Source organism: Canis aureus, chromosome 11 (assembly GCF_053574225.1).
Source record: "Canis aureus isolate CA01 chromosome 11, VMU_Caureus_v.1.0, whole genome shotgun sequence".
NCBI classification, from domain to species: Eukaryota; Metazoa; Chordata; class Mammalia; order Carnivora; family Canidae; genus Canis; species Canis aureus.
The window spans coordinates 50,790,721-50,805,018 of NC_135621.1; the positions used below are offsets into that span (position 1 = coordinate 50,790,721).

The 14,298-nt window shown below is 44.9% G+C and overlaps 1 protein-coding gene across 2 annotated transcripts; it reads right to left on the reverse strand.

The window, feature by feature from the left end:
* Window positions 1-172: 172 nt before the first annotated feature.
* LOC144324065 (uncharacterized) lies at window positions 173-14,298 on the reverse strand. Of its 2 annotated transcripts, XM_077915269.1 has the most exons (7): window positions 14,027-14,298; window positions 11,986-12,205; window positions 11,209-11,385; window positions 11,068-11,121; window positions 7,717-7,778; window positions 7,212-7,381; window positions 173-1,491 (listed from the first exon to the last, which is right to left on the reverse strand). In XM_077915269.1, the coding sequence occupies exons 1-5, from the start codon at window positions 14,043-14,045 to the stop codon at window positions 7,775-7,777; spliced, it is 474 nt and encodes a 157-aa protein (XP_077771395.1). In that variant the 5' UTR covers window positions 14,046-14,298; the 3' UTR covers window positions 173-1,491; window positions 7,212-7,381; window positions 7,717-7,774. The 2 variants fall into 2 exon arrangements, with proteins under 2 accessions (XP_077771395.1, XP_077771394.1); XM_077915268.1 differs by having other exon boundaries at window positions 7,212-7,778.

A 14,298-nucleotide genomic window follows, 5' to 3' on the forward strand; every position in this document is an offset into this window, starting at 1 on the left:
GGACTTCAACCTATACATCAATGTATTTTATAGAAAAATTAGCCTCAAATGGATCATAGATCTACATGTAAAATCAAGAGTATAGATTTTATTTTAAAAATCATAGGAGAAAAAAATTGTGACCCTGAGTTGGGCAAAGGGTTCTCAGAAATTAAAAAACTGACCCATAAAATTAAAATTGAAACTGTTTTCTTGCAAAAGACATTGTTAGAAGAATTACAAACTTGGAGCAAATATTAATAAATTACATATCCAACAAAGGACTTGTATCCAGAATACAGAAATAAACTTCAAAACAATAAGAGAACAACCCAGTTTAAAAAATAGGCAAAAGATCTGAATACACTTCACCCAAAAAGATGTAGATATCGTTGATTAGCACATGAAAAGATGCTCAGCATCATTAGTCCTTATGAAAGTGCAAGTTAAAACCACAACAAAATACCTATTAGAATGACTAAAACAGCAGCCGAAATGTTGGTGGGGATGCAGACCAACTGGAACCATCATATGCTGCCATATGTGTGGGAACGCACAATGGTACACTCCGGAAACAGTTTGACAATGTTGTTTTTTTTTTTTTCTTGTCTTTTTAAATTTTTGTTGTCATTGTAGGTGGCAGATGGGAGCTATGGCAGTTTCTTATGAAGTTAAGTATATATTTACTGTATAATCCAACAGATCCCATTCCTAGATAATTACTGTTAAGAATTGAAAACTTATGTTCACACAAAAACCTATACACAAATCTTTATAGCACCTTTATTCATAATCACAAAAAAAACTGGGAATATCCTAAATGCCCTTTAATAAGTGAATGGCTAAGAAAAACATAGTATACCCTTTCAGGGGATCACTACTCAGTGATACAAAGGAGCACATTATCAATACACTCAACAACATGGATGAAGCTCAAAGACATTCTGCCAAGTGAAAGCAACCAGTCTCACAAGGTTACATATGTAAGGTTCCATTTACATAATATTCTGGAAAAGGCAACACAATAGAGATGAAGACCTAATCAGTAGTTGCTAGAGGTTAGGGATGGGGGCAATTTTACTACCAGAGCTAAACAAGGGAATTCAGAGCCGGTAATAGAACTGATCTATTCTTATTGGGGTGGTGGTTGTACACATCTATACATGTGTTAAAATTCATAGAACTATACACATACATATACATACATTTTACTCTTTGTAAATAAAAAGGATACGTCTATTGAAGATGCATGTTCAAATGTTTAAAATGTTAAAGATGCACCATCAAAGAGTTTGGAAGTGGTTTGGAGTGGAAGCAGGCCTCTCATTTTACAGTTGGAGAAACTGAGGCCAGAATGTGAAAGTAACTTAAGGCCAAAAAAAGTATGAAGCAACCATAAGAGTGTATTTTCTTTTGGGAACTCTTTGCTGCCTGCCTTTCTCACCGCAAGCCTACCCAGCCAGGTTTAATTTGGCCTCTTTTTCTCAAGGCAGTTTCTAAATTCAGAGTTTTCTGTAAGACAGAATAGAATCATAGTTATATGTGCAAGTTAAAATCTGTATGTATTAAAAACATACATATGCTATTTTATAAAGTGTGCCGTCGGCATGATCCCAGCTCCTGGTGGACATAGGGCTGTTAGGGAAGATGTATACAGGATGCCAGAGACTGCAAAACAAACAAGCAAATAAATGGGTGGGCCCTGGATCTAGAACACTTGTGTCTGAATCCAGGCTGTGCTACATACGAGTGGTGGGACCCTGGATACACTGCTTAGTTTTCCTCCATCTCACCATCTGTAAAATGCACCCCAATTTTATGTACTAGTAAGAGATTTTTAAAAACCTTGCCAGCAATTATAGTGTGACACAGAACTTATCTTGGATTATAAGATGTTAAAATGTGATTTTATTTCATTTTTTTAGAGAAGCGTATCTTAGAACTGGAGATATATGGTAATATTGTTCCACTGAGTTGTTTTGATGATAAAATAAAAGTTGTTAAAATTAATGCCTGGCACATAGTTCTCAGTTAATGGTCGTTAGCTATTATTAGGATTATTATTGTTGTTATTATTACCACTACTACTATTACTATTTTAAGAAAGGAATAGCGGAACTTGTATTGTAATAAATTGTTAAATGCCCCTCCCCCTCCATCCTGCCTTCTGCAAGCTCCACCCACTTTGCTGTTGATTTTTCAGGCTTGGGCACAGGCAAACGCAGAATGTGTGGACGTCACCAGAGGAAAAACGTGAGAAACATTTACCACTTCTCAATTCTCGTTAGAGAAAAACCACAACGACACTCTGCATGTTGTGTTGGCAAGGTTGTTTCTTGCATTGGCACATACACTTGTTCCCACGAGATGAGGGAGTCAGAGCGGGAACTTGAACTGAGTAGTGTGTGTGTCAATCCTACACTGAGGGACAGGGGACAGGAAGCTGCGTGTAAGGTGGTGAGACCATGGACCCAGCCTGCATTTCTGGCTTTGCTGCTTGCCTGCCATGTGGCTCGATGCCATTTCAGTTTTAGTTTCTTCTCTGTGAGACAGAGAGAAATAATTACTACTTTATAGCCACTGAGAAGTATACATAAATTCGGGTTCCAGTTGGGTTAAAGGACTGGAAAACTCAACCTGGCTGCAAAGGGAAGCTAGTTAGCCATGTGATTTGTTTCCTTATTATTTATATTTTTATTCAAGTTCCTGACTTGTAGGAAGGAGTAGTATATAGGGGGATACCCCAGACCTGTTTCCAGGGCCATTCTTTTCTCTTTTCTTTTTTCCCTTCCCTTCCCTTCCCTTCCCTTCCCTTCCCTTCCCTTCCCTTCCCTTTCCTTTCCTTTTTTTCTTTCTTTCTTTCTTTCTTTCTTTCTTTCTTTCTTTCTTTCTTTCTTTCTTTCTTTCTTTTTCTTCTCTCTTTTTCTCTTTCTCTCTCTCTTTCTTTCTTTCTCTTTTAGAATGAGGGGATGGGTAGAGGGGCAGAGGGAGAGAAAGAATCTTAAGCAGGTTTCATGCCCAGCACTGAGCCCAACCTGAAGCTCAATTTCACAACCCTGAGATCATGACTTGAGCCAAAATCAAGAGTCATATGCTTAACTGACAGCCACCCCAGGTGCCCCTCAGGGTCATTCTTATTGGGATGCTGGGCCCAGCTCAAATTCTTTTGTGAGCTTGGATCCTTCACCCAAACCTTGTTGTTCAGGAACTACCTGGTTAAAAGGCTATAAGTAGCTTTGGGAGAACTGTCAGTGATAGAAAAAGGATTAAAAATGAAATATTCTTTAGGGAGTCAATATAGAAAGAAATTTCCTGAGAGGGACTCAGTGCCAGGTACTGTACCTATCTGTAATACAATATTTATTGTTATTCTGGAGAGGAGTTGTTACAAACTCCTTGTTACAGTTGAATAAACCATTTGAGAGGCAGGTGATATGCCCAAGATTCTATAAATGAAGTCCCTGACCTTCCAGGCTGGATGCCACCCCCACCCTCCCACCCTTATCCCTGTTGTGCTGTGCTGAATTGACAGCCACTTGCCAGCCCATTCCAACTGCCCAGGTGACAGTGCTGAAGCTTCTTAATGAGAACTACTGGTCTTCTAAGCACCGGCTAAAGAGCCTTTCTTCCTTTTGTTCTTTCATTTAACACCTATCCATTGAGAGCCTCAGCTATGCTCTAGAGTACCCCAGGGAATTGGACACACAGCCCTGAATCAGGGAGTTCACAGAGTAATGGGAAAGACCACAAGTAGACCCAGGTTTCACGTGGCCCAAAACTTAAACAACTTCTATAAGCCCTCTTTAGGAAAAAGAATATAAAATTAGCTAAAGGCTTTTGCAAGGAGCAAGGGAGGACCCTAAAGTTTAAGCAAGGGGAAGCCAACGACCTACATTGACAGTGACATGTATTCAGGGCTAATGGGGGCTCAGAGGAGTCTCTTGGAAGAAATGCCAGCTAAGCTGCGACACCCCACCCCTGGATGGGCCACGGAGTCCTGGCAGAGGGAATAACAGGGCACAGCATCCACTGATGGAAAAAAATCTGCCACAGTTCTCAGGGAGCGAGAAGAAAAGCATCTTTTCTCCTCTTTTCCCTAACCCCCAAGACACCAGGGTCCCTCCCAAAGTGCAAGGCCCTGAGTTGGCACATCCTAGAGGTTAACAGGACTAGCCGTAGGCAGGGCTTCTCTACCTTTCCTCCCAGCTGTTTGAGAAATCTTGGGTCCCAGGAGAAAGTGCTCAGGCTTGGTGTCTACGCTTCAAAGAACAGGAACCTGCATTGGCATTTGTAGGAATAAAGCAATCCAGAAGAAGCTTTCCATGCCAGAGGTTAACCAGTGGTGCAACAGGTTCCAAGAAAGAGATGACAGGAGAAGGGAGGAAGGAGAAGTAAAGAGAGACTGACTTTCAAAATAAAATCCTACAGGGATGCCTGGGTGGCTCAGTGGTTGAGCATCTGCCTTCGGCTCAGGTCCTGATCCTGGGGTCCTGGGATCGAGTCCTTCATTGGGCTCCCTGTGGGGAGCTTGCTTCTGTCTCTGCCTATGTCTCTGCCTCTCTCTGTTTCTCTCATGAATAAATAAAGCATTTTTAGAAAAACAAAATCCTTCAGTGAAATAAGAACTTGAGAGACATCTATCCTAACCCAGAGGAGGGTGATGTTAGTACCTTCTCCAAAAGCAGGGTGCCCTAGTAGGTGTAAGTTTCAAAGGTGGGGTTCTGAATACCCTATTTCCTCTCTGTGCAGCCAGTACCTTGCCTGTTCCACCATGATGTGAATGCACCCTCACAGTCCTGGGCAGAGAGTGGATAGAATGACTTGCACGTTGGAGCCCATGTCTCCATGCAGCCCATGAGCTGGAGCAGCAGCCTGTGTCTTGCAAGACCATGAGGCATCCTTGGAGGGTCATTTTCCCCAGAAAATTCCAGAACAGAACATTCAACCCACTAAGCCTTGACCTTTACACAGAAAAGGTTGGTAACGTTAGTCATCATAGGAAAGCTCCTTCTAGGAAACCAGGGCCTGCTTTGGGCTCTGCTCCTGTGTGCACTTGAGTCCTCCACCTTCTCTGAGTTGCTTTTTCTTCTCAGTTACCCCATAGGTAAAATGGGAATAATGATACTTGCCCTGAACTTGTGGTTGAGAAGGGAGCAATAAAGGGAGAATGGATATAAAATCTCCCTAAAAAGTTCAGAGTACAGAATATTTTTACATTTGAAGTCTCTGCCTTGTGACTCACTCCACCTTCCAAGGTCATCTGGGGGAAGGACCTTGACCAAGTTCATTTGTGGGTTGAGAATGGACCCTTCTCCCAGGGAACAATAGGTGTTGTCTCTTGCCATATCACACCTGCACCAAACCTGAGAGCAACCTGGCATTGTAATGGGCAGGGGGGAGGTGCTGGAAGAGCATCCTCTCCGGACACCTGTAGCTCAAAACTGCTCTCTTTCTCCTGCTCATCACCCTTCTCTTGGCCCACACCTGCACCTGCATCTTTTCTCACAGCTGCAGGGTCCTCATAGCTCTTTTTCATACATCAAGTGGGAAAAGAATAAGGAAAACAGAGAAGGGATCAAATTTCTACTCTTGGTTAACCCAAGGGGAGCATCCTGATCTCCAGCAAAGGAGGAAAGGACCTAGTGGGAGCTGCTGCTCTCTGCTCACCTCTTCTTCTTGGTTCTCTAATAGACTATGTTTCCCAACCTCCCTTGCAGGTATGTATGGCCATATGACTAAGTCATAGCCAGTGGAATGTAGGTGACTTCACCCATTAACAACCTTCCAGGCTCCGTGCTCCAGGCTGTTCCATGATCTTTTCTCTTTGTGGATGGTTCCATTGGCTTCAGCCCCCAGAGTGACTGTGGAAGCCTGGAGAGACAGGGCCACCCTTTTGACCTGTTCACTCATTCAGTACTGTTAGGTGAGTAAGAAATCAACATCTATTGTGTTTGAGCTTTTATACACTGGGAGCATACCTGTTGGAACGGTTAGCCTACCCTAATTTATACAGAGCAGAATAGCCCACAAGCCCTGCCCCCTCCAGGAAGCCCTTGCGCATCTCTTCCCCTTTTTCTACCCTTTCCAGCTCTATCAATTGCTATTTAATGGAATGTTAACTAAAATTTAGTCTAGGGACTCATGTCTTTATTTTATGACATACCTAGCAAAAAAGATGCTTAATAGTCACCTGATAGATTTTCCCTGCTGTGCATTTCATGGGCAATCCTGCCTCTGATATTCTATCACCATTCTATTTCCAATTTCCATCTCGCTCCCTTCTTGAGGGCTTCTCTTACTACTCCATGCCACAGTGATCTGTCCTCCTTTCAAAGTTCACTGCACCTAAGGTCACCGAGACAACTTTTGCATAAATGTCTTAACATTCTGCAGTGTAACTGTAAAATAATGATGCATTTAAGAGATGGGAAAGACCAAGTAGAGGAGAAAAAACTGGAAGAGAAAAGTCAAGGAGGCAGGCAGAAAACTTTGGAGAGCTCAGACGTCATGGAAACCAAGGGAAGAGAGCATTTCAAGGAGGGAACAGTATCAGGTGGTACCAAAAGAGTGGTTAAGTACGCTGTGGACTCCACAGATGAGCTTGGCGGGGTGGAGACAATTGGTTCCCTCAACAAGAGGTGTCTCGGAGAGCCCCAGCATCTGTGCTCAGGCTTAGGTGGGATGGAGAGTAAGAAGAGGAGACAGGAAGCATATATAACTCTTAAGGAGTTTAGGGAGGAGAAGAGGTTTGAGAGGTGGCCAAGAGCAATGTGAGGTGAGGCAGAGTGTGAGATGGTTTTTAGGATGGGTGAGTCTAATGGGATGGGGAAGAATGGCGGGGTTGAGGGGGGGCTGAGGGAGAGAATGAGAGGTGGCCAGCAGCAGAGTCCCCGAGAAGTCAGGCTGGGTCACAGGTCCAGGACACAGGCAGGGCCTTGGACTGGAGGGACCCTCTGCCGTGACAACTGGTGGGATAGAGGAAGGATGCTTGTCCTTTCTTCCTTCCTAAGTGTTTGTTGGGTTAGGTGGCAGAAAGTCACGGGAGCCCTGGGCTGATGGTTCAGTGTTTTGTCAGAAAATGAAACTGGGTTATCTGCTGGAATGAGAGGAGCAGCGGGGGGGGGGGGGGGGGGGGCAATTCTCTCCCACTCCCAATATTGCCCATTCTGGGGGGGGACAGTAGGGTTCCTTGGCTCTCTCTCACAGCCCTCACCTCAGCTTCAGGAGCTCACCTGCAGTTTGACGTCAGGAAAAAGGTGGGGTGTGTCCCTGGGGCCCGTCGGGAGGTAACAACATTCCTTTACCTTCAAGTTCTAACTTCTCTGAAACCTGGACTGCTTCTCCTTCATTGTTCTTCCTGAACTCAGCATGGATTTAACCGGCAAATGGATGGCCTATTGTCCTGATGCAGTGATAGGAACAGAATTCATTTTGAGAAGCTTAGTTGTAAAAAAAAAAATTCTTTTTAAGATTCAGCATGGTGTTTTCATAGGGCAGGTGCTCGCTGGCTGCGTTTGTCTCCTGTTCATGATGGGCATGCGGTTAAGGCCACTGGTCCCATGCCCTGTGGTCTGCCCCCAGACTATCCCTTTAGCTGGTCAAGCAATCCCAGTGCTTCCAGCTTTGGGAGCCCGGCTGGGCGGCCTCGCATCCGCCAGAGGGCGCCGTCGGCTCGCGGAGGCTCTAGGCCGGGAGGTGCGGCCGCTGGGCTGCCCACGGGCCCAGGGACTAAATCACCTTATCACTCCGTCCTCGGTTGCGGCGCAGTGGAGCGAGCCAATCGTTGCCAAGGCGCTCATCTGTACAAGCAAGAGAGAGGCGAACAAGATTTGTGACACTCTTCTTATTTCAGAGTGTCATCCTTGTGACAAGTATTTATAGAGAGGGCTGTACCCAGTATGTCCGAGATCCTGGACAGTAAGTACCCAGATGAGTCATACTGCACCTCCAAACTTAAAGACCTTTTGGGGAAGTGGTACAATTAAGACAGGTCCCAAATAAATACAAAACAAAACAAAACACTAGTTCAGGCAGAGGTCAAGACTATGAGGAGAAGCAAGGGGAAGTGGTTGGGAGGGTTCAGGGAGGAGGATCTATAGCTTCAGATAGAGGAATAAGGATTGGGACAGGGAGGGGTTAGGCCTTAAAAGAGAGAAGATTTGGGCATCTGGGTGGCTCAGTGGTTGAGTGTCTGCCTTTGGCTTAGGTTGTGATCCCAGGGTCCTGGGATTGAGTCTCACATCAGGTTCCCCCCAGGGAGCCTGCTTCTCCCTCTGCCTGTGTCTCTGCATCTCTCTCTCTCTCTGTGTGTATCTCTCATGAACAAATAAATAAGATCTTAAAAAAAAAAAAAAAGAAGAAGAAGAAGAGAGAAGGATGCATCATATCTCGGTTGCAACAAAACCTGTGGGTTTAACTAGTTCAGATTGTACGTCTGTTACACCTAAATGATTGTCATCGGTGACAAGAAGGCAATATTCCCTGCCCTGGAGACTTCGCTCCTTACTCTTTAAAGGGAAATTAGAAGTAGAAATGGATTGACCAAATGTTCAGAATGGATTAGAGATATATAACCTAATTTGAACAGTCAGATAAAAAAGTGGTGGTGGTGGTGGCGGGGAGGCGCCTGGCTGGTTCAATAGCTAAGCAAGTGACTCTTGCTCACCAGGTCGTGGGTTTGAGCCCCACAATGTGCGTGGAGCCTACTTAAAATTAAAAATAAAAAAAATGGTTTCACTGAACAGTAAGATCAATTCTTCTGCTAAATGATGAATTAGCCACCAGAGTGCACAGAAACAGCTGTTTGCACTTGGTGCAGGTATCATAAAACTATATACCGAAGATGTATCTAATTGGTGTTAGGAGACAAGACTCAAGGATAGAGAAGTTGAGGAAGAATCGAGTCCTTTAGTTTTAAGGACTGTGTTTACACGTATCCCCAAAACCTAAGAAAGAACTCTGTGAATATCATAGTCCACCAAGAGTTATAATAAATCTCTTAAATCCTATTGTGTTAAGGCCAGTTAAGTTTGGAACCAATTATTAAAACATCATGGACCTTTGATTTACAGAAATTTTGTTTCCAAGGCCTTAAAGTGTAATTGGAATTCTTATCATTAAATGACATTTCATTGGTTCTAATGTGACAGTGTAGGATAACCAGTAAACTCCAACTAGGAAGCCTAAGAGTTGATTTGAGACCTCTAATTAATTCCTTCTTTGGTTATTGTGAAAAATTCCCTTGTGTGGCAAGTCCATTAACTTCTCTAGGTCTCAGTTTCCTCATTTCATAGAGGAATTTAATAAGAAAAAAGAATATCAAGAATCACACAGGTGATCTCCAAAATCTTGCAGCATGTAACAAATAAGTATTAGTTCTATTGTGTCCAAATGCCCCCTTGCTGTGGATTTGGTTCTGAAGTCGCCCGTAGAACCTCTAGGTCCTGTGAGATGAAATGTTCTGTTCTGAGAGAAGGGGAGAGGGCCTGAGGTGGCTGCTGGTTCTGATACAGGCTGGATTCTCTGTGACATCTCCAGTCTTTTGCATGCCAGTGGCCCAGGGCCAAGGGGGATCAAACAGTTTCCCTCTTTTTTTTTTTAATTTTTATTTATTTATAATAGTCACAGAGAGAGAGAGAGAGAGAGGCAGAGACATAGGCAGAGGGAGAAGCAGGCTCCATGCACCAGGATCCCGACGTGGGATTCAATCCCAGGTCTCCAGGATCGCGCCCTGGGCCAAAGGCAGGCACCAAACCGCTGCACCATCCAGGGATCCCCAGTTTCCCTCTGATTGTGATTGTTGTTACCTCTAAATTTCTTTTTCTTCTTCTTCTTTTTTTTTTTTAAGATTTTGTTTATTTATTCATGGGAGACACAGAGAGAGGCAGAGACATAGGCAGAGGGAGAAGCAGGCTCCCTGCGGGGAGCCTGATGTGGGACTCGATCCCAGGACCCTGGGATCTGCCCTGAGCCGAAGGCAGATGCTCAACCACCGAGCCACCCAGGCGTCCCCAACCTCTAAATTTCTGTAGCACTTTCTGACTGTGCTTTTACCTATCATTTACTGTGTGCTGCCTTGAGTCATCTTTCTGCCCCTGATATTTGAGGACAGGGTCTATGGTGTTGTTCACTGTTCTTCACCAGATAGCCCAGTCTCCTCACCCCTGCACACAGGAGAACTTCCCAGTCCCGAAGTGGTTGGGGGTGAGAGGCCACATGACTGGTTCTAGCTAACAACCAGTGAGCAAAAGTGAGTGTCACTGAGCACATCCAGTGGACTAGTTAGGTGCCTGGATAAGACCCTTGAGAGGTTCTTTTGCTTGCCGCCTATGACCACCTAAGTTCCAGATAGTGACTTATCATGCAGGAGGGAGAATGATACCAACGCAGAGCAGAGCTCCCAGCCAACCTGCCATGGACTTAGAGCAGCGTGAGGAGAAACCTGTTATTTTAAGACCATGGGATTTGGGACTATTTATTACAGCAGTATGACGTGGCCCGTTCCGACTAATAAAGGGTCACTGTGTGTCATCATCTTTGCTTCTCCAGTGTTCCAAATGATGTGGGACTCAATACCAACTGCTAAATAAATGTCTGAATTGGTCTTCCTAGTTCACCTGCTGGAATAGGAATCATCAGTTTATCTATTTGTCCTCCCTAGAGCACCTGCCCCAGGATTGAGAACATAACAGGTACGTAGCAAGGCCCATGGATTAATTTATATACTTAAAAGTCCCAAGATGCAGGGCACCTGGGTGACTCAGTGGGTTGACTTTGGCTCAGGTGGTGATCTCAGGGTCCTCAGACCAAGTCCTGTATCAGTCTCCCCACACAGCAAGGAGTTTGCTTGTCCCTCTCCCTCTGCCCTTCCCCCTGCTCGTGCACTCTCTAAATAAATAAGTAAATAAAATCTTTAAGAAAAAAAAAATGTCCCAAAATGCAGCCCAACATCACCCCCAAAGATGTGGTACATGATGTTACTTTCCAGACAATGCCTGATGGAGTGGGATCCAGGGTCAAAGGAACTGAGGAAGGAGGAGCAGCAGGCCACCTCCTGCCTGCATCTGCCTTTAAGCTCTATGGGCTTACCTCTGATCCCTCCATCTCTTTGCAGATTCTGAGTGAAGCTTGGTCTCTGGGTCACTGCAACAGAGTTCAAAGCAGAGACAGGGCCAAAATAAGAAGACATGGCAGGCCAGACATAGACCCACAACAAGAGGAAGGACCTACCGTGGGGTTGGGAATGGGGCTGGAACTCGGGTGGGGCTAGGCCAGGCAGGGCCAACAGAACTCTGGAAGGTTTCCTGTGTCATTGCATGGCTGCATATGCCATCAGATGGCCCAGGTGGTTGAATTCTGTTCCTCGTAGCATGTGTGGAATGGATGACGGTCCCTGACCAGGCCGACCTTAAGCAGAAGCCATTAACATTCTATAAATGGCAACCAACTAGCACAGCAACAAAGACGTGAATATTGATATGCTAGTCTGAGGTTCTAGCATCCCCTCTCTGCTTCCTTTAACCCATCCAAACAATACCCACAGGCTGTCTTTTTTTATTAGAGTAGATCATCTTAAGACGTGGATCTTCTATCTCTCTAACATCCCAAGGTGTCTTCTGGGGGGAAATTGCAAAAGATAAATATATCCATCCCTGCACGATTACTTTTTTAAGGTATTAACTCTGGTTATGCTATTCCCCACCTGAGAATGATCAGTGTCTCTGAAGGAAAAATTTCAAACTCATTTATAGGCTCCACAGAGTCTTTATGCCATGCAACCTACTGCAGCTCCTCTTACTGCCTGCCAACTTGCCAGGCCCACCTGATGGCTACTCGTCCCAGTCAGCTGTGCTCTGACCTACTTGGGCTCTGCATACTCTGTTCTCATTGCCTCCAGCACCCTTCCCTCTCCTCTTTGCCTACTGAAAAGTCTAGGCCTGCTGGGGCCATGCCTTCCTCGGGCAAGGGGTGAGCCTGCCTTTGTGCTCTCTCTAGTGTAGCACTTACCCTGTGGCCCCGAGGTCTCTAGTGCAATCGATCTTTTTCCCCACCAGCTTGATTTTCAAAGCACTTTCTTGGTCACCTTTGTTAAATTCTGAAATCATCGTTCTTCCTTTCCCTCTCCCAAAGATCACAAAATAACTAGGCCATAGTTGGAATCCAAAGGGCATCTTACTCAATACCAATGCCAATCTCTGTCCTATCTTCCAGGACTGCATACAGGGGCCTAGAGAAGAATAGAGTAGGCAATAATTATTGATTGGAATTTTGCTTTCTAAACTTTCCCACCTATAAGGGCTTGTTTTTCTTTTCACGTGAATCTGGAGCAAAGGGTTATTTTAGACACCTCCCCTCCCCAATCCTCCCCTTCAGGTAAATTTAAGGGTTTTCCTTAAAGAAGCTCACATCCTGCGTCTCCATGGTGATCCTGGAGCATACAGATTTATATTCTGCCAACTTTGAGAGTAAGAAGGTCAGAGATTTATTCAGAAATAAGGATGTAATAAGAGCAAGAGGTTAGGAATGTTTGTACCAGCATTTTCCCTTTATATTTAAATATTCAGTACAACACAGGCAGTTTGTTTGGCCAGGTCATTCAACCTCCCCCCCCCCCCAACCTCCTTTTCAGACTTGTAATTAAAAGGCATGCACTTGTTGTGATGAGCATCCAGTGTTGTACAGAAGTGTGGAATCACTATATTGTACACCCGAAACTAAAATTACACTGTATGTTAACTAACTGGAATTGAAATAAAAACTTAAAAAGTGGTTAAAACACACACAAAAAAGGAGGCCACCCTGGTGTTGGTCACATCTGAGAATCGCAGCTTGATTATTCACATGGTGTGACAGCCTGCCAACCATACCCAGGTCACAGGGAAGTGCTATTAGAAGTTTGTAGGTTATTGGTTTTAAGAATGCCTAATCACTGAGATGGCAAATAGACCGTATTTATTTATGTATATCTGGGAAGTCTTGTCTGGGGAGGAGTGGAATATGATTATCACGCCAAAAGTTCAAGTTCAGCATGCCCTTAATTCTAAACTTATCTCCTGTGTAATACATTGAAGAGGAAGGATTTGGCCAATGTTTTTCAATACTGCGTACTTCTCTGTTTGCATGATAATCTCAGAGACAAAGAGTACAGAGAAGGTATGAAACACTCATGGATCCCTAAATTCATGAAATCCTTGCCTCTCTAGACTCCTCAACAGGACTGGGGCGAGGGGGGAAGCAAATGGAGCACTCATCATCTCAGGTATTGCATTTCAGGGGCACCCATCAACTCAGTAACAAATGATATTTTAATGCAACATTTAGAATTATTTACATTTTGGATATGCTCATCCACTTTTATATTAATTTAGGTCCTTAAAAATATTGCATCAAGGTATTACTCATTTTGATTACTGTGCTTATTAGCAACCTTTAAATTTTGCCTCTCTGCCAAGTACTTCAGCTCTATGACTGGCTCTACTTCCCAAATGAATTTTCAGAAGATCTAGCCCTACTTGCCACTGCCTTCCATCACATGCCCCTTGAAGGAGGAAACAAGTTGAGAAAGAATCATGGAAAAAATTCTGATGATCAAAAATATAAAAATTAAACAGCAGCGCAATGTACACCCTTGCACTTTGTCCAGCCAACAGATTTTAAAATACATCTGCTGGTGGGAGTGACCACGTAAGGCATAACTTTCATATCCTGACTTTTTTTTTAAAAAAGATTTTATTTATTTATTCATGAGAGACACACAGAGGAAGAGAGAGAGAGGCAGAGACACAGGCAGAGGGAGGAGCAAGCTCCACGCAGGGAGTCCCATGTGGGACTGGATCCCCCGAACCTGGGATCACGACCTGAGCCAAAGGCGGATGCCCAACAACTGAGCCCACCTAGGCGTCCCACATCCCGACTTTTTAAGCGCAGAAGAGCTCTGCTGTCCTCAAGACTGCATTTTAGCACTGCCTCCCCAGCTGCCCCATCCTACGGGGCAGGCGGCAGGCGGCGGGAGACGACAGCATCGGGGAGGGCACTGGGAGAGGATCACCTTGGGGCTCCCTGATCATTTCTGCGACCGGGTGCCGCGCTGGGTACCCAGCTGCTTCGGGGGCCGGCCTCCTTCCTCGCCTTTAATCCTCTTTTTAAACCTTTAAGCCACAGGCAACGATAACCTTTTCCGCTGAGAAAAATGCAATGGAGGGATGGGTTTTACATTCTGGCCCACGCTCAGGGCCGCGCCAGATAAGTAAGCGCTCCGTGGGCCGGGCGCACGGGGGGCCGAGGCTCGCACCCTCGCAGCGCCCGGCCCCGCGCGCTCCA